This window comes from Mizuhopecten yessoensis, unplaced genomic scaffold (genome assembly GCF_002113885.1).
Source record: "Mizuhopecten yessoensis strain PY_sf001 unplaced genomic scaffold, ASM211388v2 scaffold11177, whole genome shotgun sequence".
In the NCBI taxonomy this organism is placed as follows: Eukaryota; Metazoa; Mollusca; class Bivalvia; order Pectinida; family Pectinidae; genus Mizuhopecten; species Mizuhopecten yessoensis.
The window spans coordinates 456349-483083 of record NW_018408918.1 but is presented as its reverse complement, the minus strand read 5'-3'; the positions used below and the strand labels follow the sequence as shown (position 1 = coordinate 483083).

At 34.4% G+C, this 26735-nt stretch overlaps 1 protein-coding gene across 14 annotated transcripts in view; it reads left to right on the top strand.

Annotated features, from left to right (window-relative positions):
* Positions 1-3292: 3292 nt before the first annotated feature.
* The window catches only part of LOC110440256 (epidermal growth factor receptor kinase substrate 8-like), an 83769-nt gene continuing 60326 nt past the window's right edge, over positions 3293-26735 (top strand). For 4 of the 14 annotated variants that reach the window (XM_021483218.1, XM_021483206.1, XM_021483214.1 and 1 more), the window contains exons 1-6: positions 3294-3446; positions 13528-13611; positions 18705-18728; positions 19836-19880; positions 22691-22786; positions 25961-25995. In XM_021483218.1, the coding sequence (XP_021338893.1) occupies positions 13547-13611; positions 18705-18728; positions 19836-19880; positions 22691-22786; positions 25961-25995 (265 nt within the window). In that variant the 5' untranslated portion in view covers positions 3294-3446; positions 13528-13546. Of the gene's footprint in view, positions 3447-3569; positions 3589-12447; positions 12467-12545; positions 12713-12741; positions 12829-12856; positions 13058-13527; positions 13612-18704; positions 18729-19835; positions 19881-22690; positions 22787-25960; positions 25996-26735 lie in introns of those variants that run through there. The other 10 variants (XM_021483215.1, XM_021483212.1, XM_021483211.1 and 7 more) reach the window with 10 other exon arrangements.

The following is a 26735-nucleotide window of genomic DNA, read 5'->3' as shown; positions in this document are numbered from 1 at the left end:
AGACGGATGCCCTGAGTAAAAAATCCTTCTCTGTTGAAGACAGCACAGGGACCTGAGAATCTGATACTGCTATGAAGTTGGACCTAAACTAAGGTGTTCAGAGTCAGTTTACACATGTTTTAGGGGTTAAGGTCGACTTTCGGAAAAAATACCACCTACCGTGATGATATATACAATTAAAGTTAGATGGTGCCTCGACATCGACAGCTTTCCATCCTTCTCGTATTATATCATCATTTTGATGGGGGGGGGGGGGGGGGGGGGGGGTAGGAGGTTGGTGAAAAATTACAATCCGTCTGTACCTGGCCGGATGGGTAGATTGGCCAAATGTACGTACAAGGTTAGGTTGTGAGTTGTCCCCCTTTGGATATCAACGGGTGGTTGTTCTACTCAGAGCAAATCTGAGAGAAGGAACTATTTTAAAGGCCGATACGACTCCTTTCGTGATGAACTAGGTATACGTACTGAACTGGCATGATATTCTTGATAACAAATCCATTACTCAATCTTGGGAAATCTTCGTTGAAATCATCACCAAACTAACAGAAGACAAAATACCCGTGAACAGTACAACCCAAAACAGAGCAAGTTGGAAATCGTACCTCGACCCTGCAGCGAGGAAATCAATCCGTCACAAGAGAATGAAATGGATCAAATCTCAACACTGCAAAGCAGAGTATAACTTTGAAGAATATAAGAAAGCAAGAAATACAGCTACCAGACAAATCAGAACATCACACTACACTTATGAGAAAAAGCTGGCTGAAAACATCAAAACAAATAGCAAGCTTTTTTGGAAGTGCGTCAACAACAAAACCCCGTACTAAAACAAGCATAACCAACATGGAGAAACTAGACGGTACTCACACAGTCACCAACAAACAAACTACAGATGAACTAAACACTTACTTTGGCTCTGTATTTAATGTACCTGAAATTGATGGTGGTCCTGAATTTCCAACGAAACCATACCAGACTTAACTATCAGATATAGAAATCACCCTATAACTCGTAAGAAAAGCTATGAACAAATTAAAACCCAACAAGTCTCCTGGACCCGACATATTCCACCCAAAACTGCTTGTTGTAGCATCTGAAAAATTCATTGAACCCCTGGAGATCATATTTAAAAAATCGATTGAAGAAGGAAAGATTCCAGACGGCTGGAGAACTGCCCATGTAACACATATCTTCAAGAGCGGAAACCACAACAAAGTTGAAAACTACCGCCAGATAAATCTAACATCTATACCAGGGAAAATCTTGCAAAGACTAATTCGCGACAAAATTGAGAAACACATGGACAATAACAACCTCTTCACTCCTCACCAACACGGTTTTCGAGCTGGGAAGTCCTGTACAACAAACCTACTGGAAGTAATGGAACATTGGGCAGAGACAATTGACAAAGGAGAAAATATGGATACTATATATTTAGACTTCAGTAAAGCATTTGACAAAAAAAATCAAGGGTACGGAATAACTGGTAAAATCCTCCAGTGGATTAAAGATTTCCTTTCAAATCTAAAACAACCAGTATCCATATTTGGTGAATTGTCTGGTCTGGTGGATGTAAAGAGTGGTGAGCCACAGGGTAGTGTCCTTGGTCCAGTTCTTTTTTTAATCTACATCAATGACCTCCCTGCTATAGTCAAACACAGTGTAGTTAAACTTTTTTGCTGACGACTCAAAAGTATTCAAAAACATCTCTAGGCAAACAGGGACTGCAGAACTACAAACTGATATCAATAACATCGTCCAATGGACATCAGATTGGAAAATGACATTAAGTACCAAAAAATGTAAACATCTAAATATTGGTAACCTAAACCAAGACTCTACATATTACTTCCCCTCATGTGAACAGTTTGAGAAAGATACTAAAGAGAGAGACCTAGCTATGTGTAGCAATTGACAACAAACTGAAATTCAACCACCATGTGAGTCAATCTGTTAACAAAGCAAATCGCACACTATAGGACCACGGACTTAGATAACAATCTAATTCCGTGCTAGGACTTATCTTTAGGACATTTACTTACATGGACAAAACTATGTTTCTTACACTTTACAAGAGTCTCATTAGGCCCAACTTAGAATATGCTACATAGGGCTGGTCCCCTTTTCTGAAAAAGGTCCAAATAGCATTAGAAAATGTGCAGCGTAGAGCTACCAAAAGAATTCAATCTCTGAAACACCTTTCGTATAATTTAAGAATACGAAGACTAGGCCTACCTACATTGGAATACAGAAGAAAACACAATGATCTAGTAGAGGTTTATAAAATAATCAACAACATTGATATACTTGATAAAGATAAATTATTCACCTTACACAAACAACAAACTATTCAAGAAATAGAGCAGGACCAGGGTAACTCAAAATGTTTTTAGTAGAATAGTGGTGGATTCTTGGAACTCCCTTCCCAACACAGTAGTAGAAGCCCCATCTCTAAACTGTTTTAAATCTCGCCTAAACACTTTTTGGAAAAATATACCGTCCAAGTTTTATCCCAGTTGTTATGCTACACAACGTTACCGAACCAAGATGCGTCTATTTTAGCTACTTCAAGCTAACAACGGTGTTGACGAAGAGGTAAACAGGTTAATACGTTCTCTAAGTTGTATTGCTTGTGCTTGACTATATCAAATACAATATGTTTAAACTAATTTTGTTATACCAGAGACAAGACGTCTGATTAATCATATACCTCTTTTTCTTCACGCATATTTATCGGTTATCTGTTTTCTATTTCACTTATTTTTTGTCACAAGAATAGCAATTGTTGCCATGCTGTTTCAATATGCGATGTTAAATAAAATCGCTTGAAGCCTGGTTAAAATTGAGATAAGACGTGAATCATAGGCCAACATTTTGCCCTGGCCGTGCAAGCTGAACTGTACGATGTCAGATTGAGATATTGCTATATTTCTATAAAATGTCGTTCAGTATGGTTTAAAAATAGTAATAAGATTAAGTTATTGAGCATTCGCATCATAAAAATGCAAAAGAAACTTGGAACAAAACACGTGGAACAACTGACGCAATGTTTACATTTTGTTCGCATCGTCGGCCATTTATACATCATGTGATCAAATGCAAAGCAAAGTGGCTGTTCTAACAATGTGGTTTACATAGGTGTGCCTCTAACCCGTTGCTTTTTAAAGCCACGACAGACAGTTAAGTGTTATATGCAAAACTCTAAAATATCAATTTAGTTGTTTTAAAATAATCGGTCGAGTATTAGTGGCAAATATTGCTAGTATATCACAACAGATTAATTATTGTTGTGAAACCGGTGGGGTGATTTAGATTGTAACAGCAGTATACAACCACTCCCAAGTGAAGAGCACACGATTACGTTTATTATAAGTTGTCTGTCTTGACACAGCTAAAATCATAGCTCTGGATCATTTCTGCCCACAGACAGGATAAATAACTTCTAGGTAAGTAAGCTTCTCATACAGTTGCCTGTAACATCCATTTACGACCTGTCAACTACAAATGTTTTGGGGAGCAACCCGACATTTTCCGCCATGTTGGTGAAGTTTTACCTGGGCCGTCAAGTTTATTATCGCAATATAGCAGGTAGAGTGATGTTGATAAATGTGTGTGTCGCGAGAGTAGGGATACTTCATATTTACAAACCAAGTAATTAGATGGTATGTTTATTCTCGCAGTCGTTTTCATGTGGTAGTGCATACAATCCGCACGTGTCCTTTAATTTTACACAATTTACACAGGTGTGTCAGTTATCAACGTTTTATCGTGTTTGGGTGTGGACCCTGAATGACTGGCATTAAGCATATACTGTTTCTATACCCTCAGGCATTTTACTTTGTCCTTGTGTTTACAAATGAACATGCAACCTGCTATTACCTTCATACCTGCCGAAATACATGCACATGCTTTTTACTTTCACATAACTGACATAATGTGTATGGTATAACAATATATACAGAAGCCACGCATCACTGAATGCTACATTCCATTCATTCATAGCCACTATCACCTACTGTTGCCAGTGATGCCTTTTTCCACACATTTTACAATTTTCAAGAAAGTAAAACATGGGTCAATCAGTTCCCCTTTAAACCACTATAAGTATAATTCCATTTGAGAATTCTGGAAATGTTTTCATGCTTTGAATTCATATTAATTTATTGGTCCAGCAACTTGTATAATATTCAATATTTAATCAGCATCCTTAAAGAGATGTTATTTAGAATAACCTGTTCATTAATCATATCATGAATGTTTGTGATGCACAATACCTGAGTAAGAGATAGTACCATTTTGACTGTAATGCTATTCATCAAATGTTATTTTAAAATTAGTTACTGTACAATAATCAATAAAACAAATTCTAGCGTTTGATACAGATATAGATATATCTAACATTTACCGGACGAATAACAGCATCGATACTCCAAACCCTATCAGTTGCTTTTGATGGGTCACTTGTGATTGTATATTGTTTAAATCAACAAGTTATCATTTAGAGTCTCTGTTATCAACAAATCATGGTCAGTGGGATAGTATAGTCTTTTAAGAACTATAAAGAACTATATGATATACAATGTATGCATTGAACAAAAGAAGGCATGTTTTATGCATAATAATTTATATGAAACTAATCAATATCTTCACAATTACAAGTTTGTAGTTAATTTATAAATTGTGAATTCGTTGGGTTGTACCCATCCTTTAAATTTCAAGGGTTTACACTTACTAAACCAATGTACCTGTAGAATATGATGGATGAAATCAAAGCTCTGTACACACCAACTTGTAGATGATAAAAGGAGACTAGTTTGATCTTTTGTATTCATCACGAGAATCTCGGGGTATCTTTATAATAGCGTAATGATAAAAATTACCAGCATTGAAGTTGGGTGTTGTTCCTGTATAATCATACAAAAGTTTGGTCAGTTGTTGTTTTACCTAAAATCAATCAAATAGCTAGCAGTGTGCCATCAATTTTTTATGACATATTCCAGGGGTGCTGATAACATACATTACCATATCCCCTGGAATTTCGAGGATTGATTTATCGGATCTTAGAGAGGTTAATTATGGGAAAATAAAATCCCAATCAAAATACACAGCAAAGAAAATATCATTTTGGTTGTAATATTATTGCACATAGTTTGAGCTTTACAGAAAACTGAAGACCATTTGTTGAGGAGAACTAAAACCTGAATTTATTTGTAAGTCTGTTGCCATACTTCATTGGAGTCACATATTTACTTTAAAAAAGCCCACTTAAGAATATAACGAAAAGGGATTTGAAGATTTCATTTAAGGATTGGAAGATTGGTTTACATTTTAGCTTTAATACCATACATGGTCTATAATGAAATTTTATTCAGATCATTTCTTCAAGTTTTGAGTACACAAGTATACAATGAATATGTAATTAATTTATTCATAAGGACGAAACAAATAAAGGACGGTTTCTTGTTTCATCCTCTGAAAAAAACTTAAGGTCGCGTTCGGCTGTAGCTGATACAGGACTATTTTTTTTTATCTAACTTCATATTTAATGAAGGTATAGTGCAAGGGTCTTGATTTCAACAGTGCTTACCTCAAATTATCTAAAAAATGTTAAGTAGACTGTCGAAAAAAAAGGTTGATAGCAAAATGAGAACCTAACAATACAGTATATTGTTTAAGGCCTAATGTTAACATATGATTTAGTACCAATGTTACTTCCAGACCTTTGTGAGATATATATTGATGTATATTTGTTTTTATGTAGATGAGCATTTTGTGACACGCATGTGTGTGTAAAATGGAGAAAATGCTTGTTTTTACGATAATATATATAGCTTGCAGACTTTTGATAAAAAATGCATTGTCAAATCAAAACTATATACTGTAAAAATAATGTGTTAATAGCAATGTGGAGTTTATTTCTAACATATTTCTGTATCGTCTATGATAAGAGATAGATCGGTGTGTGGCTTTAAGTCAGTGTATATGTTTATATACAGTAATAAAGGGCAGCATACTCCATGCTTAGTCAAGCATGACAATATATATGCTATTTAAAAAACAGTAGCGATATGGGCATAATAGATCACTCTGATACTACATACTTTGTAGTAAAGGTGAGACGCAAATATTTTTTTGTCCTTTGACCTACCTTTTGTCTATGCTAATTAGGGCAATATTTTGTCAATTACACATAGAATAGACTAGTATTTTTATTGGAATGTGTATCTCTTGTATGTTTTTTGAATATTTACGAAATTTCCTGGGATGAGGTTGGGATCGATGGACTAAACACAGGTTTCCAGTAAACATTTCAACTTTTGATTCATTGAGATGGATATGTTATGTCAAATTCACTTTTGTAGTCTAATGCGTATGCTAGCAGTGATATCTATCGTTTATATAAGTTTTATTTCCCTGAACTTCCGTTCATCTAATATTATGAAACTAGTTATTATCAACTTGTATCATTCCATGACTCTGTGCAGCACAGTGTTGCATGCTTTCAGCATTGAGGTAGCACTCTAAATTAAAGTCAGCATCATCAGATCCCCGACACACTGCCTCCAGAGCACACAGGAGTAAATTAGACAAAGCTGTTGATAGGATGTTAAACCCAATAAACCAGCCAATTGGGGAATCAAACTCCTGCCATCTTGGTGAAAGGCCATCAAGTGTATATAACTCCACTGCACGACGTACCTGATGAATATTGATATTGTAACAAAAACAGAGAAGTCAAGTGATTCTGCTGTACAAAACTGTATGACCTTATTTATAAAAGATGACATGGGTTTTTCATTGATTTTCTTGTATCTTTAGCCTTATTACAATGACATGCATTTATTTATGTTGTTGTAACGTAATTAAAAGAAATAATATTCAAGCAGCACACAAACTCTAGTAATATTATAAAGCAGTTTAGCAATCAAAAGCCTATTTCCACATGCTATATGTAAAGCTAATTTACAGAATATTGGTTCTTTAATTGCATGCATGTATGCATATGACATTTTTATCAGATTTTGAATTTAAATTTAATGTGAACAGTCAATGTAAATCCACTACTAAACCTTTAACTATTTATCACCATAAGCTAATTACCGGTAATATAAACCTACAGGTAGATTGACAGGTAATAGTTGTTAGATATGATATTGCATAGATCTACTTATTATGGGCCAAATAATGAAGTATACTATCATTCTGACACTAGTATCATTTCAAAATTCTTGCAATTACTATAGTTAGGAGTTGTAGTTTTTGAAAGTTTAGAAATATTTGAAAATAACCATATAATTCTTTACATCTTGTTATTTGCTTTGCCGAAAATCATGGGGAAGCATCCTTAACTTTTAATCAGTGAGCTGTTTGTTTATAAATAAGGATGACTTATATTGCTTTCCATCTATATATTAGTGTTTTTTTGTTGTTATTGTTATTTCTTTATTTCCTCCGAATCGAAGATTCACAAACAGAACAACACATAACTGCATTCATTGAAAATTGACTAAGTAACGTACATGTTATATATGAAAATATACAAACTGAAATTCAAGAGATAAATTGTATTGTAAAGTAAGGGTTACGCTGGAGTTAACATATGTTAGATATTGTGTAACTTGGGAGATGTAAATGCTACAGGTACATATATATATTGTACTCCAGCTGTGTGTTATCTGGAGCTGGGAGACGTACATTAAAATTAAATCAGATTAGTCATGCCATTGCTGGTGTTTGTTTCTAACTAGGAAGTAAAAATCAAACCGAAAGTAGGACAGATAGAAGATTAAGTATATACACAAAGTCTCATGACGAAGCGAACGTGTATATACATATAAATGAGTGCTAAAGTCAATATAACACTCCCGTTTGCCATCAGAGAGTGATCGAAATACAGAGTAAACAATATCCTTTATGCCGGTGTGGTTTTGCAATAAAATTTCAAACTGAAATGGTCATCTATATAATTTTTGCAAAGTGTAGGAAAAAAATGATAATTTCATATTTAATCCATGGGTTGTTCAGACAACTTTTATTAAACATCTGAAAAAAACAAGCAAATTCGTGGAATTTATATCCCCCGCTTGCAGGACATATTGTAGGTATACATTATTGAGGTTATGTTTATACATGTGAGTATCATGCTGTTGAGACATAATGTATAGCTTGAAACTCGGGAAGAAAAAAAAAGCCTTATACAGAAGTTAGACTTTTTATTGAACATGTATGTATTATGGTGTAAATCAATCATTTAATCCTTCAGAATTTACTAATCTCATTAATTATCCATGAATATGCACAAATCACATTGATTGGCAAACTTAGCATGAGTGGGATGTGCATACAGAATTTGGTTGAAATATCTGCACAATATCTACAGCAATTATCACACGAAAACCAAAGATTGCCCGAGATGGGTGGAAAGACAGAGGAACACAAACATTGTTATCAAGTTTGAAGGAATTTGGCTAATATTTGCTAGAGTTATTGAGCGGAAACTGCAGATAATGATGTTTTTCGTTAATCAAGGGGCCATAACTCCGCCAAATGGAGTCCGATTAAAGTGGTTGTCAAACTTGGCCGAGCCCTTAAATGTGTTGAATGAACCCTGGTACCATGTTTAAAGAATCGGTTAACATTTGTTGCAGTTATTGCACGGAAACGGCAGATAATGCAATTTTTTCGGTATTCAACGGGCCATAACTCCGTCAAATAAAGTCCACTGAAAGTGGTCATCTACCTTGGCAAAGCCCTTAAGGCATTTAAGCCTGTTTCTAAATTTGAAGAAAATCTGTTTACATTTGATGCAGTTTTTGCACGGAAACGAAGCGTGACAGACAGACAGACAAACCCAAATTAAACATATCTCCCGTTTCGGTGAAAACAGGGATAAAAAGTAAAAGCTGGTGAAATGATTGAGAAAAATATGAATCAAGCATATTTTCGTGTTATAAAATACTGTATATTCATTAGGCATCAGCGATTTATTCACACTATCAAAAATATTTGTTTTTCATGCAAAACATGCTGTATATCATCAAAAATTTGGTAATTAGTAAACAAGTTAATCAGCATGGTAAAATCTGTGCACTTCATCTGATCATGATTAGACAGCAACCAGCTAGAACATCTTCATTAGCATGCAAATCTCCAACACTTTATCTGAAAATATCAGGCAAATCATTATGTATCATATTCAAATAATGCCAAAAAAATAAATTTCAGCAGCAATTCCAGTTGTAGATATTGTTGTAAGTTACCTGTAAGAATTAGCTGTCATCGTTTGTTGTTATCATTGATTCAAATAATACTCGTATGAAACTGTGACATACTTGCAAATTAACTCTACTGAATTCGGAGGTCGTTAAATACCTGATTTTAAACACATAAATTAAGTATTTTAAGCCAGTGAATTTTACCTATTTTTTGAGAACTGTTCATTTCAGAGAGTTATTTCTTCTTCCGAGGGGGAAATATATGAACTAGAATCTCCATGTAAAATAATAAAGGGGGTTACATTGCAACATGAAGCTATTCAGATGTAAATGAGACTGTTTATGTGCTGGAATTGGCCGTTAAAACCGCTAGAAAGACAGGGTGGCATATTGATTAGCTTGATTTGATTTCAATTTTGCCAGTATTATGGATATATAGTATGTGGAGGAAGGATAGAAAGAGAGAATAGGGATGTAGGGATGTAAATATTGCTATTGGTATAAAATATGATATGGTTATTTGCTGTTTGAATACCTCAAAGTTCTATAGCTATATAGCTAACAGATGCTCTCTTTAAGACCTGCCTTGACCAGTTTATTAGTCATTTGGTTATTTGCTGTTTACCTCATAGTGTACAGTAGCTAACAAATATTCTGTAACTGTTCTGACTTGACCGGTTTACGTGTCATTTGCTTATTTGCTGTTTGAATACCTGGTAGTTCTACATATATATACCTAACAAATATTCTGTAACTGTCCTGACTTGACAGGTTTACGAGTCATTTGCTTATTTGCTGTTTGAATACCTGGTAGTTCTACATATATATACCCAACAAATATTCTGTAACTGTCCTGACTTGACAGGTTCACGAGTCATTTGCTTATTTGCTGTTTGAATACCTGGTAGCTCTATATAGCTAACAAATATTCTGCAACTGTCCTGACTTGACCGGTTTACAAGTCAATTGCTTATTTGCTGTTTGAATACCTCGTTGTTCTATATATATATAGCTAACAAATATTCTGTAACTGTCTCGACTTGACCGGTTTACGTGTCATTTGCTTATTTGCTGTTTGAATACCTGGTAGTTCTACATATATATACCTAACAAATATTCTGTAACTGTCCTGACTTGACCGGTTTACAAGTCATTTGTTTATTTGCTGTTTGAATACCTGGTAGTTCTATATATATATACCTAACAAATATTCTGTAACTGTCCTGACTTGACCGGTTTACGAGTCATTTGCTTATTTGCTGTTTGAATACCTGGTAGTCCTATCTAGCTAACAAATATTCTGCACCCGTCCTGACTTGACCGGTTTACAAGTCATTTGCTTATTTGCTGTTTGAATACCTGGTAGTTCTATATCGCTAACAAATATTCTGTAACTGTCCCGACTTGACCGGTTTACGTGTCATTTGCTTATTTGCTGTTTGAATACCTTGTAGTTCTATATATATATAGCTAACAAATATTCTGTAACTGTCTCGACTTGACCGGTTTACGTGTCATTTGCTTATTTGCTGTTTGAATACCTGGTAGTTCTATATATATATATACCTAACAAATATTCTGTAACTGTCCCGAATTGACTGGTTTACAAGTCATTTGCTTATTTGCTTCTTGAATACCTGGTAGTTCTATATATATATATATACCTAACAAATATTCTGTAACTGTCCCGAATTGACTGGTTTACAAGTCATTTGCTTATTTGCTGTTTGAATACCTGGTAGTTCTATATCGCTAACAAATATTCTGTAACTGTCCCGACTTGACCGGTTTACAAGTCATTCACTTGTTAGCTGTTTGAATACCTGGTAGTTCTATATACCTAACAAATATTCTGTAACTGTCCTGACTTGACCGGTTTACAAGTCATTCACTTTTTTGCTGTTTGAATACCTCGTTGTTCTATATACCTAACAAATATTCTGTAACTGTCCTGACTTGACCGGTTTACAAGTCATTCACTTTTTTGCTGTTTGAATACCTCGTTGTTCTATATACCTAACAAATGTTCTGTAACTGTCCTGACTTGACCGGTTTATTTGACAGTACTGTATAACAGACCCATACCGACACAAAACCTTTGAAGACCTTTAGAGACCACAGTTGTGTATATAAATGAAGTCATAAGGACCTGTCAGCAGTAAAAGTGACTCCCTTGCTAGTATGACCTCAGAAGTGGTGAACCCTGCCCCTGGCCACTCATTATCTGATGCTGTGTATCATTAATTACCTGGATTCTGGGCCTTACCTGTACAAATTACCTGGATTCTGGGCCCTACCTGTATACTGGATACACCTGTAGCCCTATCATATATATAGCCTCAGGTATGTCAAGAGGCTGATCAGAAGGTCCACACAGCGTGATGTAATGAAATCGTTGATAACAAGGCAATCTAGATCTGTTTGTGATCGACCTGACTGTTTCTTTAGCTTGCTACTTTAAACAAATGCCTGGAATCGAATCATAATCAGCTTTGCATTTTTGTTACACCATTATGATGTAGCATAGTTGACAACTGATGGTTATCAATGTCTGTTCCATCTGACTGCTCGAGTCATTCTCCAAAACCACTAAAAGATTAAATATGTAAATTTTCTTTGCATGAAAACTTATTATTTTACGTGGAAAAAACACATATGAAGAGGTGGAGGAGTCCAACATCCTATAAGTGCTGCTTGGTAGATGTCTCGGAGGAATCTTAGGTGGATATCCGAGTATCCATCCCTTACCTACTTGTTATTATTTTACGAGGCAAAACCTTTCTTACATAAAATTTAAGTCATTAAAATAGGAAAATGTCTACATGTGGAATGTTAACTTCTATTTATTATCTGATATTGATAATATTAAAAGCAATATTGTCAATGTACACCTGTACATGTGTTTCAGAAATCGTTAGTTCAAAAGTGTATAGTCTTAGATTTATGGTGCAGATCTATTAAATTCCCAGGTACATGTGAATTACTTAATTTGTATTAATGCTTGTTTGGTGTACATATATATATGTGATAAATATGTAAATGACCCAACAGACACTGAAAAAGATTTGTCTTTTGATAACACGTACTACAGATTTATTTTAGGGGCATACCGACTGGTTCAAGATTATTGATCGGATCATCCTGATTGGTGATATGTTTGTTAAGTGCTGTGTCAGCCTGTGCATGTCTTCAATATGCTAATGTGCTTTTAAACTTCCTGAATACCGTCGTCAACGCACCATTATTGATTAGTAGGTACAAACTGTATTGTATACATAGCTTGCCTGTCGTGCAACTTTCTTTTCTATTTATACCCAGCATATATACCGGTACCCACCTTATAAACACTGCAGACACTTGTAACTCCACACGAACTGTCAGCAAAAACTGTTTGAGCAATTACAACACAGACTTCTTTCTTGGAGATATATTACAGTGCAGTATATGTACTTAACTAACGTTGAAATATCCAAGTGGCAATTTTATCTGCATAAACAGTATGGATTGTACTCATAATTTTGTTATACAGTGAAAACATGTTTGAAAGATATATATTTTATGACAAGTAAAGGATCACGATCTAGGCAGGGTGTATTTTATTTTATACCCGGAAGTACGTACGTGACTGTCAATCAGCTTATTATATATGTATCCAGAGATTTTGTAAAGAAAAAAATAGATATTTGAATTTTATTGATTAGAAACCTAATATTACATCGAACAAATGTAAAGATGAGAAGTCTTGAATAACTAAGTGGACCTTTGGACGCGTCCAGAATTCAGAGTTCTTCATTGTGAAAAGTTACAGTGATTAGACTTGTATACATGTTGAAGAATCAATTGTGAGTGATTTTGTACTAAGGTAGTGTAATTTTGGACTTCTTTGGATTGTAAGTAAACAGCATTATGTTGACTGATGCATACATGACTGCACCTGTGTCAAGCTTACAACTGTCTACTTATAGAACAAAACTTGATGAAATTAGATATTTATGTTTGTTTTCTAGGCGGGCCAAAAGTTTTCTGACAGATTTAGAGCCATTTTGATATTTATAAAGACGTGTGACTCAATGTTTAATTTCATGTAATGTTGAATTTATTGCGCCTAAAAAATGGGTTGTTTGATACCTGAATAAATTTGATGAGAGCGGGAATTTCGAAATCTTCCTTTTAAAAATCATAGTGCTTGGACATGTATGCCCAGGAAACCTTTTGAGAGAATTTCGCGGCAGTTGATTGGTTATGTTTTTGTTGTCCGTGATTGTAAAATGCTCCGAAAGCACATGACAAGATTTGTATCTTTGTTTTGCAGGTAGGGTGGCTGGCAGAGAATGCCAGGTGTAACACCAGGAAACATGAACGGTTATAACGACTACAACGGGTATGGCCGCTACAAGTAAGTCATCTCCCCTTAGATATCGCTCTCCGAAATGTTCTTAATTTACATATTTTATTCAAATATATATACCTATCCCTAAATCCTTCATCAGATCATGCATGTTGAAATGTAATGTTGGTTATCGTATATTATGAGGTATTTTAAGCTGATTATATCAGATTTGATAACTATACATAACATGTCATAGTTTGAAAAAGAAAAATCCACATTCTCTATTCCGGGGTTAACAGGAGTACAAAATTTTGCTGACTTACCAGTTTAACAAAAATGAATCTTCAATTGTCTATGCCTTGGAGTATCCACATCCTAACAGATTATACAATGTTATGTCCCTTTGGCTGATCACATAACGATAATATAAGACTCCTTCGGCTGACAAGAGCAATTGGTTGTATACGTAATGAGAGATTTAAGACCATGATTATCAATTAAAAAAATAAAAAATAAAAAAATGTCTCGTCTTTTAAGACATGCAAGATCAAACACTGCTATGTATTTGTATGGCTTTTGTATATTGCATGATACCAAATTGCTTAGCTTTGTTTTATATATGAAGATAACATGCTTATTGCTTTACACAATATATTTAAACTTATAAATAACACAGATTACAGCAGATCAAGAGATCACATCTGGTCTTTATAACATCGTATTTTTTTTCTGCACTGGAGTAGCACTGTTGGTGGAGCATCGGCTCTGTATAGCCAGAGGTCCCATAATAAAGCATGAAGGTCACACGTTTAATCTTAAGTGCAGTCATACTAAATCATACAGATGTTGGACTCCTAAATAAAAGACACAAGGGTATAAATGAATTGTTAAATGTTCAAGTGAAATTTCCACACAAAAGTACAAATGTGATCTAGTTCATCTTCTGATGTATTGTTATTGATGTTTCGTGTAGACAGTGTTACCCAAGATGCAGTACCTGTCAAGAGTGGCAATTTTTTTTGATAAAAATATTACCTGACAACAAATATTGAACGTTTTAAGTAGTGGACAGTTTATTTGACTTGAAGGTTTTTAAGTTTTGGAACAGTTGCATGATTTCATTTTTGATATGGTGATTGTATGAAGACCATTCCCATGCAAATTAATTCCATATAAATATAAGGTGATATACATTAGGGTTCCATATATAAGTCATATAGTACATATAAAAAACATATCTGCATAATGAATTATTATGAAATAAAATTAAACACAATTAAAATAAAATATAAGGTGTTGACTGAAGTTGATCACGATTTTGGTGATGGATAGTATTGTAGTAAAATTAACAAAGAAAATACTGAAATAACCTCAGGGAAGTGTCTGTAAAGAGTTATAATGTAGATTTAATGGGTCACACCGAAAGATGTGTCGGTATCTTGTATATATATATAAACATGTAGAACTTAGGGCAGGCATTGTAGTCCAACAGGTTTTCAAGTATGGCTTGGGATGATTGGGGCGAGCTATTGTTGTGTACTTGGGGAGGAGCTGGAGCGTGACCCTGTGTATCTGAACCAGTGATGTGTGTACTGTGTAGGGTGGCCTGATGTACTAACGTACCCAGCTGTGTACTAATTTGTCGAGAAGGGGATAGCTTCAGACATCGGAATTTAAAGGGGTGGAGGCTAAAGCTACTTGAAAGGTGTAGAGAATATAACTACACTGGTGTAGATATCTGTCCCATTTACATGTATCAGGATAGAAAGGGGATTTGACATATCACTAGACTGGGTCATGACAGAAAAGGTTATGATATATATTGTGTGTGATGATATAATCAGTGGGTGATCAAACCATAACAGATAGATAGCCTGTAGCCAACAGAATGGGAGCCAAACATGGCCACAATGTAACTTGTATCGTTTCACTTTTAGAAACTTCATCTGGTCCCTCCCCATTCTCTGTCACACACAGCATCAATTCTAGATGTAGGTCAAAATGTTTTTTATGGGGGATGTATCTTTTGTTAGAAACATATGTGTGAAAAGAAAGAGCCACTTCATACCATAATAATTATTATAAACTAATGATAGTGAATTTCCATTGACTGATATATAAAGTGTAGGACTTTTAGAATGGATTAAATATTTTTTTGAAGATCAGACCCCACAGCTAGTCATTGCGTAAGGGCTTTGTGAGGATTTTTTCTTATGATTGTGTATATATGTATAGATAGCAGAAAAGTTTAAGATATATCAAACTTGAGGATCATAGTTACATGTCTAGATCAGGTATGATCAGTAATATTGATAAAGGTTCTGTTTTAGGGATTACGGAGCTTAAATGAGAGTCTTTGACAAACAAGGAAGTAAGAATACGAAACAGGTGTACAAGATAACATTGTCATGATTGTTTAACATAATAACTTATATACACCTTTTAAAATAAACTCCAAGATTTATGATACTTTGATTAAAAGGCTTTAGCAGTAGAATTCATTATAAGTAAAATCAGGTAGATATGGAATTATGTTTTGATATGTCAAGCAGAAAGATTAATTATGACCACACCCATGTGTACAAATTGAAACCAGAAGTTCAATATGTTGGAGTAAGGTGCTACCCGAGATATTTGTGTTGGTAGTAAATGTTATCAGTCAAGCACTTGTATGGTGTGTACCTGTATTTACCTGGCCCTGTCAAGTACCTGTCTGTGAGAGCACCTCACAGTCATCATACCAGATATACACAGTCATTTACCTAGTTTTCGGCAGCATATATATTCTGGTCAATGATCACCTCCTGTATAAATACCTCGCTTATTCTGCAATAACTCCAGGGGGCCAAAACATAATCTCTGACTCAAAGTAGGGGAGTATGCTTATTACTGGACTGTCGGAATAGCATTTGTTGACATTTATGCATGAAATGCAACATATATTAGTGGGCTTATTACCAGGCATGGGCTTATCGTCAAATAAATACTGTAACTATCTTTACTGTAATCCACATAAACAAGTTGAATTTCTTTTTTTGTTTATTGAGAATTTAAACTGAAGGGAAGGGGATTTAGTGATAACCTATAATGTTTATGAACTATTAGAAGAAGTTAAAGTTCAAAGCCCTTTGATTGCATAATATGTTGCCTGTGTGTTTGATGTTTAGCTACATTAGAACGCGACTATATATTTTGCTCGCGACTATATATTTTGCTTGTCTGCAGTAAAAAAAAAAATCATATATATAATCTGAAGGTTGTTTTGTCAGAATGAATTTTAAATCAAAAGACGAAATTGTCCATATGCACTTTAGCTTACTTATTAAATCGGAGAACAGGGATATATGCAGCTCAACCATTGATCAAATTTGACATAAATTATGTTAATTGTATTTTTATAAGGTCACTTTCTTATCATCCTTTAGCGGAGGTAGTCTTGGAAAAAATTGCGTCAGAAACCTGCTGATTATGGGTATTGTTTCAATGTTACATTACAAGCACAAGATATGTCAACTCATTTTAAGTAGAATGTCGTGTGAAAGAAGAGCAAAATGATTAAATAAGAACATCTGAATGACTTGTCTTAAAAGTCTAAGTTTGATGCTGACTTGTCATTGTTCAAAGCATACACTATAGTTTGTAAACACATAAGTTGAAGGGTAAATATAAGTTGTACATGTATACGTACACCTGTTGAAGGATGAGTCCAGGTGAATCCTTAATTATATAACAGTAGGCTGTTACATCAGGTGTAGATCTGATATACACAGTGATAAGCTGGTGTATGTCACCAGTAGTCACAGAACAGCTTATGCATGAATATAAGATTCCAGATGTTTGGGGGGTAGGTTGACCTGTCACTGAACTTCACGCATGTGTCGTCATTAATCCATTTTTAAACCTCCATGTTTGAACTTCTCGAGGATAATCTAGTGAAGTGCATTATGGGCTTACTAGACTTCTAGTTCTACAAAGATTTGTTAGCTCAGTAAAGCCCATAGCTTGAAAAAAAGGTAAAAGAATAAATGTTTCTAAAACGTTTCATCATTTACAAGTAAAAAACCCAAACCCTACCAAGTAATATTGATAGTGCTTTCTTTCAGCAGATGAGATATTTTAAACAAAATTGTGTAAACAGTCTTTTTTAACTTATTTAACTTCACTCTGTTAGCTTTTAATGGCCAGGCCTAATAGGCATTTTGTAGTAGGAAAGGGTCTATAGGTCTGGCTGTGATCGTCCATTATTACACCTCAAATCACCTGTCGTTTGCCTGGATTATAGCTGTTACATAAAAGATTTCTGTTGTGTCATAAATCTTATCACACTCACAGGGTCTAGGGGGTCATAAATCTGAAGTTATGCATTGCACCTGAATAACTCTTTCGATAAATTGATGCATGGCTGCAGTAAAGACTGAAAAAGCAATCGCAACAAAAACGTGCATAATATCTGGTTTCCTTTGTCGAAATAAAGCATAAAATTTAGTTTAGAATAGATAACGAGATAGGAAAAATATGATAATCATGCATTTGATTTAAGTCCAAAAATATGATAAACATGCATTTGATTTAAGACCTATAATAATATAAAATATGAGATGCAATTGAAACAACTCTATTTTACAAGATTTGTGAAATTTGAACAACTGTTACATGTTCTTTGATCAATGCTAAGCTGAGTTATTGTTTACAATAGGAATGTTGAAATGTCATATTTGACCAAATAAGTGCCTTGGGTTTTTAGCAATTTCAGAAAACAGAAACAACTTTGTACCTTCCCAAATTTTGTAAATATATAGCCAGAATAGTCACGTTTCCCCCCACTAGGACAGTAAATTACGATAAAGGGAAAGGACACTAAGGAACAGAAAAAGGATAAAGGGTGTTTATGAGGGATGGGGGCCATTTATTACATTGGATATGGTTATTTGAATAAATCAAAGATTTATAAATTACTAACAGTGATAACTCTTGTAGAATCTTTGCTGACAAGTTTTTTTTATGGCTCATCCTGATGTTGTAGAGCTGTCAAGTATAATATAGTTAGCTGATTTATCTTTGTAAATCCTCGTTTGTTAGAAGGTTACCTGTGTTGCGCAGGTAAGATCTATTGTGTTGCGGCTAGCTGTTATCTTGTTTGTATCATACCTCTGTTTCAGTGAAAGAGAGACCTACCCAAGCAGGTAAGTTCTGTGTGTTGTATGCTCGCCCGTTCCCTGGATCACTGCAGAGAATGACAAACTAGCACCTTGTTCATGTCAATACACCCACATTGATGTCCACCACCCCATCACAACCGACCTTGTGTATGTGACCTGCCACGCAATGATATTGGAAAAAAACACATGAACTATTTCACTATTTTACAAAAATCTGTAAAACTGTTTTATCAACTTCTAAAAAAAATTCAAGCAATGTAGAGAGTATCTTGCAAAAAATGCAATCCAGGTTGAAAATTCTTTTTCTTCAGTCGTTAATTTTGGAAATGTTCATGAAGAAGGATTGTGATGGGTGGTCCGAGTTACCCTGTGTTTGTATATGTATAACAGTTTGTTTGCAAGTCAATGTATTACTGAATATTTTAGTACAGTTATATGTTGACAGTATATTTGTATAGTAATTTTAAAATCTTAAAAGTCACAAACGAAGAATTTAGTTTAGTTTCTTCTCATATTTTAATCAATTTTTTCAATTTTCTGGTTTACTTAAAGGTAATAATTTACACTTTTTCTTCACACGCATACTTATAAGTTATATATAAGTAAATGGTCACAAAAGTTTAAGTTGTTTTCAACTCGCTGATATCAGCGATGAACAGGCCAAACCACTATATTTCTTCATTTCCTGTGAGAACTTCCTCAAAGTAGGTTAAGAAATAGCTTCACAGTTTTTATGATTTTTAAAAACTCTCTAAAAGTTAGTATGAAGTAAATTTTATCTCTGCAAACTCACATAAGACCAAGAACTATACATGTTATTATCATATCTACTGGTAATTTGTATGTGTGTGTGACCCTGACACATGTGTAACATCAGGTCATTTCTCGTAAAAAACTAAAGAGTGAAATCAAAAGATAAAAATGAAAGACAGTTGATCATCATGACCATTAGGATATATGTGACCAAAAGTGAAACAAATTTATCTAAAAGTTATCTCTCCAAACATTTACACTGACATTTTTTTGAACAACTTTAAGGTAATGGAAATGTAAAACTACATTAAATTTACATGCTAGTTACATATAATTAAGCAATATTGCTGTATATTTTTTTCTATAAATTTCTAAAAGTGATGAGATGCATACTTGGCTGCGCAAATCTGAATTTGATAATACGTAAGTTTTTTTAGTGTTGTTTACATTTCTGCTCTCTTCTCTGCTTCAACAGTGCTTCACAGACCAATTAAACAATCAATTTTACTGTAGAAAGACTTTTGAATGCAACATCTTGAATTGACTAATTTGAGAATTTCCTAATATACAGTAGAGTGTTACTTCTCTAGAAATGCATTGTCTTGATAACTTTTAATAAACCAGAGCTGTTCAGGTTCCAAATGAATAACAAAATAACAAACATAAATCTGAAATGGGATTTCGACTGCCAATGTATGTAAATAAAAACGCTGACCCTGCCTTAGTGTTTCTGTTAAAATTAAATCAATTGTAATTTATAACTGTCCCAGGTCTAACATTTTGTTTGTCCTTTGACAATTTGATATCCTCATTTCACTGAGGGAACGTGACCCTTATTTGTGTTACTTATATTGGATTGTTTTTACTGCTGTTTGGAGTGCTGTATTGCTGGTTGGATTTTTTGGCGAAATTTTGAGGCATACATGTGATCATGAATATTTGATCCATGTTACTTGACAAGGATAGATTTCAGATTTCTTCCCCAGTGCATGGCAGAGAATTGTTCTCCTTGCCTGAACTATCATTTCGATCAGATCAAAATATTTTATCTAGATGAATTTTATGCCCTTATCATAAGTAAAAAATACAGATCCCCACCAATAGCCAGCAATTCAGTATATAGATGGCAGTTCCTAAACAGCTGGGTGATCGATTAGTCTTTGGGGAAAAAAACGGGCTGGAAAAGTTAGTTGTCACATAAACCATCGGTCAGTTCAATCTGGACACTGTGTTCAGATGGGCTCTGTCTAGGTCAGCTTAAAGTGGTTGGTGACCTGAACTGACCTCACATCTGACCACTAGACTTGGTGGGCCACACCCAGCTTTATCATAGCCTGTCTGGCGAAAAGTGACAGCTTACCTGGATTGCCAGTTCTAAAATACTAATAGAAAACCTCAGAAAAAAGGCAGATATGAAGTGTTATTCAGTTTTAGAAACTACCCCTATTTTTGAAAGGCAAAGCGAAAGTAAATACTACTAAGTGTCAATTATTCTTTTTATATGGAAAGTGAAAGTAAAGATTACTTAGTATCTATAATTCCTTTTTATATTTTTTTTTATTCAAACATATTTCTGTTGCCAAAAATACAGCAAATGGATTGGGCACAAGTTATTTCAACATTATTTACTCTCTCCACAACTTGTAATAAATCAGATATAATGGCAAATTCACAAAAAGACACACAAAAACATATTCAAGTTTGGTTTGCCTAGTTCTTTATATAATGGAAAGTGAAAGAACGTATTAATTAGTTATCGTGATCCTTTTTTTATGAAGAGAGTGTCAGTAAATGTTACTTAGTATCTAAGAATCTAAGTATGTGGAAAGTGATCATGAAAGCAAATGGAAATGTAATTTCATATTCATTCAAACATATTTTATTGACGCTGAATAGTCAAAGGGATTGGGCACAAGTTCTTACAACTTACTAGGCCCTCTCCCAGTAATTTCATATTTAGAGTACTCACAGGCAAATTACGAAAACCCCCAGGTATTGGGCTAGTGGAATTGTACATCCCTCAATAAATATTACTTATCTAATAATTCTTTTTATGTGGAAAGTAAAAAAACAAAAACATGCTAGAGTTAACTAAGTCTGCTTTGCACCAAATAAAATCTCAACTGTGTTTGGTTGTGTTGTTAATACACGTGTGTTGATTGACATTAAAACACCTGTGTTTGAATGTGTTACTCACCTAGCTACCTTATTGCCAGGTTCATGTCACTTAGACACCATGACACTTCAGTATAGCACATTCTGCACCATCCAGACCTGTATGTATACAGACCTGTAGATATTCACTGTGCATGAATTCACACTCTACTTAATTATGTACAGTTTAAAAATGTTGATACCATGTAACTAAAATTGTAATGGGTGTGAAAGATCAACTAAGATCGGCAGTGATGGATGAAATTTAAATTGATTGCAATTTGCTTTTGTAAGTTGGGGCTTGTTTTGTGCTTTCATGATGTGCTACTTGCAGAACAAAATAATTGTGCTTGTGATAGAGTTTAGAAAAATAAGTCTTGAAGTTTAGGGGTACCATCAAGATAAGTCATTCACCCCTGAAAACACATTTGAACTCTTCCGATTCAAAGGTTGGAATAGTTCATTATGAAATTTCAGGGGTGAATGAGTTGAAACGTATTGTTGCCATTATCCTTATTTTGAATTAGTTGTCCTTTTCTAAAGAAATGTTCCATATAAATCTTATTTGTAAGAAGTTTTAAAGAAATTGTATATATATGATTGAAATTTGATTATTTGAAAAAAACAAAAAGGAATAAAAACTGCATTGGGTCAGTCCCTGGAGCTATCAGATATAAATCCTACAAGTTACAGTGGCTGCCGTCCAGGCATCATCAAGATGAGAGATGAAAACATTAACCAAGTAACTCTAAGCCAGAAAACTCTTTTGTTGCCAAATCTTCTATATAAATAGAAGAGCACTCTCAAAAACAAAAAAGGCTTTAAATAGAAATCCTTCGTGATTATAAATCTTGCAATGGTACCCTTTATCGTAAATGTCAGGATTGGTGAAATTCTATGTCACGTTTCCTGTGTTTTTGGTAATCACATGATCACTTATGCATAGGTGTGCTTTTTTTCATCACCTAAGTCATTTTAGTTAACAGGTGTGTTGATTGATTGTAAGCACATGTGCCTTTTGTAAGTTAATAAAATAGTGCCCAGTTTGTACTGTAGCTTTGCTTTATGTGTTGTTATAGCTATGTGGACTCGTATTCTTCCCCAAGGAGGCCCCCTCCCTCCTCCTATAGGGGGTCAGAGTTCAGGTTAGGGTTGTCCGAGATGCATACAGCCAGGTGAGTGGTCATCAGTCCAACTTAATGATGCACTGGTCAAGGTGGTCAGTTTTTGCCGACCAATTGCACCACTACTTGTAGTACAGTTCTGTTGATCTCTTTTGAAAATAACAACCAGGTTTGTGCTTTTTAAAGATAACATTTTCCTAAATAGATAGCGTGTTTTTTGTGTTCTATGTATCATGATACTAATTTGTCATTTTGCATTTTTGTTTTTTGCAGAAAGACCTAATTAAGCCTGAAAAAAATACTTGTGTTTCTGCAAACCGAATTGACAGTAAATGTTCCTACCTACTCTGAAATTCTTTAAGGGCATTTTGAAGCAAGAACTAAAATATCAGTTTTCCACAATATAGTCTTGGTGAAACAACAAATACACATATAAGAAAACTCCCAACCAATCTACCCTCTTTTGGTAGATAGGTTTCATCATTCCCAGATAGGTTCCAGCATCCCCAGCAGGAACACATGTACTATTTTTAGGCCTTATATTAAATAGATGTGTGAATATGTTCATAGTTTTTTCTTCTCTTTTGTTGTTGAATTGTTAACTATTTTAGTCATGAAAGGGACAGGCAGATTGATATTACGCCTAATTCAATACAATTACTGTAATTAATAAAACTTAATTTTGTATAAATGAGTTTCAAATTTAGATGAAACGAAATGCATATACGAATTGCAAATTAACTTTTATTTGGCACCTGAAGAAGCCCTAGAAGGCAGAAAGGCCTAGCGGATGATCTGAAAGATTTATGTTTTTATTCTATATATATGCAAGACCACACACTTGTGTTGTTCTAACGAATCAGAAAGCATGAGTTTATTGCGCGAATGAATATATTCACAAGTGCGCAGATCGAGTGTGTGGTCTTGCTTTTATCACATACCTTCTGTATTTGGTAGAGATCAATACAAAGATTTTATAAACTTTGATATTTTTCGCAAATACTGGGAACTTTTCAGTTCGCCATGACAAGGGGATTCCCATAAAAAGTAGTTCCGGCTAGTAGGTAAATACAACATTCCGTGTTGCACATGTGCAATACAGAACGTTGTATTTCATGGTCTGAAAATTGCTTTTATTACTATAACAAGATTCAACAGGTATGTGATAAATATATATATATGCATGTGTAGCATTTAATTAACTATTTACTAGGCATGGTATTTTGACAGAAAAAAAAGAACAACAATACTTCAGTTATGTTCTTGGCAGGTATCTGTGCATGCAAAAGAACAGTCAATGATATTCTGAAAGAAAAACAAATCTGAAATATTTGCTTCACTTTCTGTCATTTACCTATACCTGGCACCCGTTATAAGCATTATATGGTACAAGTGAAACATCCAAATTTCTTTCAAGACGAAAACTGCTAGAAAATATTATCACAAGTTAATTTAAGTAGATATGAACTGTATTGTATCTAGTATTTGATTGGAACTTTCCTCTTCTGTAAACACAATCCTACATTAGTCTCCCTTTTCCCCACACTCCTGCTCTCAAGTTTTTTCCGTGCCCGAGTCTGATCCAATTTCTATTTCAATTTTGTATTCAGTTGAGGGCGCTAAACCAAAATGGTGACTCCCATGAAAGAATTGTCTTGTCTTATCCTGTTGGTAATACAGAAAGCTTAAGGATTTCTTTGTTGCACACAGTGATATTTGTCAGTAAAGCTAACTGAAGCTCTCTCAGCTCAGCTGGAATTTTAATTCCCTTTTCAGTAGACAGGCTTGCATTGTTTCTTCGAACTTCGTTTCATTCCTATTTTGTGAGTGTGTCTCTTTCAGCAAATGACAAATGCTACCTAGGTTTCAGCTTGAAATCACAAAATAAAATAGGAATTAGACCAGACTCTTGGGAAAACAAGACTAAATCATAAGGACCTATTATATATAGTTATCAGTGTGTCTGGTCCCTGTGTCCGTGACATCCCTACATTAACATTTGTTGTATTTTAAATATTTTTTGAGTGTAGAGTTTGATTAAAAGATTTCAAGATCCCGGATCTGTCTTGTGTTTTAAAAGGTGTTTCGTTGTAGAGGATAGATGGCTGTTTCCATCTTCAATTTAGTTTTAAGAAATTATGCTAGTTGTTTTCTTCTTTTTAGCTTGTGTGTGTAGTTTAGACAAACACATTCTAAGTTTCTTTCATTTGAAATATTCGTTTTAAATATACTGGTAAGTTTGTATTCACAAAGAAAACATATTGAAAATGCAACATGTCTGTTTGATAAATTTGTCTTGAAAACCTGTTTTCAAAAGAGACAGTTTGTAAGTATAAACATTAATCTTAACTATTTTCAATGGTTGGCTACAGAAACAAAATATTAACAAATTGAGATGTGCTATTAACCTTACTAATAACACAAGAATCCCCAACCAGCTGATTTTAAGTTGCTTAAAAGTTATCCACCCATATCGGATACAACCAATATTTTACTTACAGGGATGTAGGACCAAAGATGCAAGCTACAAATGAAATTTCATATAACTTAAAAAAAAACTGTCTTAACTGACAGGCGAAGTGTATCAAGTGTAAATGTAGATTGTAACACCATTCAGTTATTTCCTTATACAAATAAACATGTATATGCAGATATTGTGATACCTGTTTCATTGTCCTGATTGGTTAACCTCTGGACATGTTTCATCCAATGAAAAGCATCACTACAAATAGTTGATACTGAGTTAGATCCCAGATGTACAGTATATCAGTTTCCCACTGCACTGTTGCTATAGAAAGTTTTTGTTTATGTGCTGAAAGCGGGTGAAGATGAAATAAAGAAAAAGTGTGTTTTTTAGGTTTTGATTCAAATGTCTTTCAATGGGAAATTTTACAAAAATATTTCAAATTGCTCGTAGCAAGATCAATAAACTATGCAACTTGTTACCATTGATAATCTTCCCTGGTGTAAATTGTTGAGTAGAAATCTGAAATAAAACAATGCTAAGTCTATATATATCACCTGACCCAAACTGCATTAACCCTTTCACCACTGTAGACCATAATGGACTCATCCATATCAATGTATGGTAGAGTCTACTTAAGTTACATAGGGGTGAAAGGGTTAATGTCGATTATTGTATACTTTCGATGTTTCAATTTACCTATCGTAAATGACTCAACAGTATTGTGAAATAAAGTTTGAAATCTTTTCGGTATTTTTCAGAGATGATGACTTTGGCAGAGTAAACAATGGATATGGTACGTATTTGATATTAAAGTTCATTGTTTCTATTTGTTTTATCTCTGGTTGTGAGTAAATTTAGAGGGTCTAACAGACTACACTAAAGTATTGTATGTATTACATGACCGTAGCCTGGGCCATTTGAAAAGGTGGGCAAATTGAAATAGCGTTTGGAAGCAGCAGAATTCTCAGCATGACAGGTCCAGAAAGGCCAATCAGCTGACTAAAACAAAGAATGAAATATCTGTATGGGGCAACTGGTAATGACTTAGAGGGGACTATTGTAAGCTTGCACTTAATATGTCGGTCTGTGCGTCTTTTTGTCTGGGGTATATCTTAAATAATCTGTCGCCTACAATTGCACAATTTTTTATGTGAGTAACAAGTGGGATGAAGTGTTGAGTGCTGCAATGGGATCTATCATACTCCGCTATATACAGAGTTATGGCCCTTTGTTTACTGTGCGTTACTTTGTCTAGAGCACATCTGCCTAAAAAGTTGCCTAAAATTGCCAAATTTTGTGAATGAAATACCAATTAGTATGGTTGAGTATGTGGCATATTAAAATCAGATTTAATATCCAATTATTTATAAATAATGGCCTTTTGTTCAATGTACATGGCTTTGTCCAGGTCATATCTTGTTTACTCTGTTACATACAATTGCCAAATGTTGTGATTGAAGTACCACTTGGAATTGCGGAGTATGGTGTGTTGAAATTGTGTCTTATTTTCAACTTGATCAAGAGTTATGACCC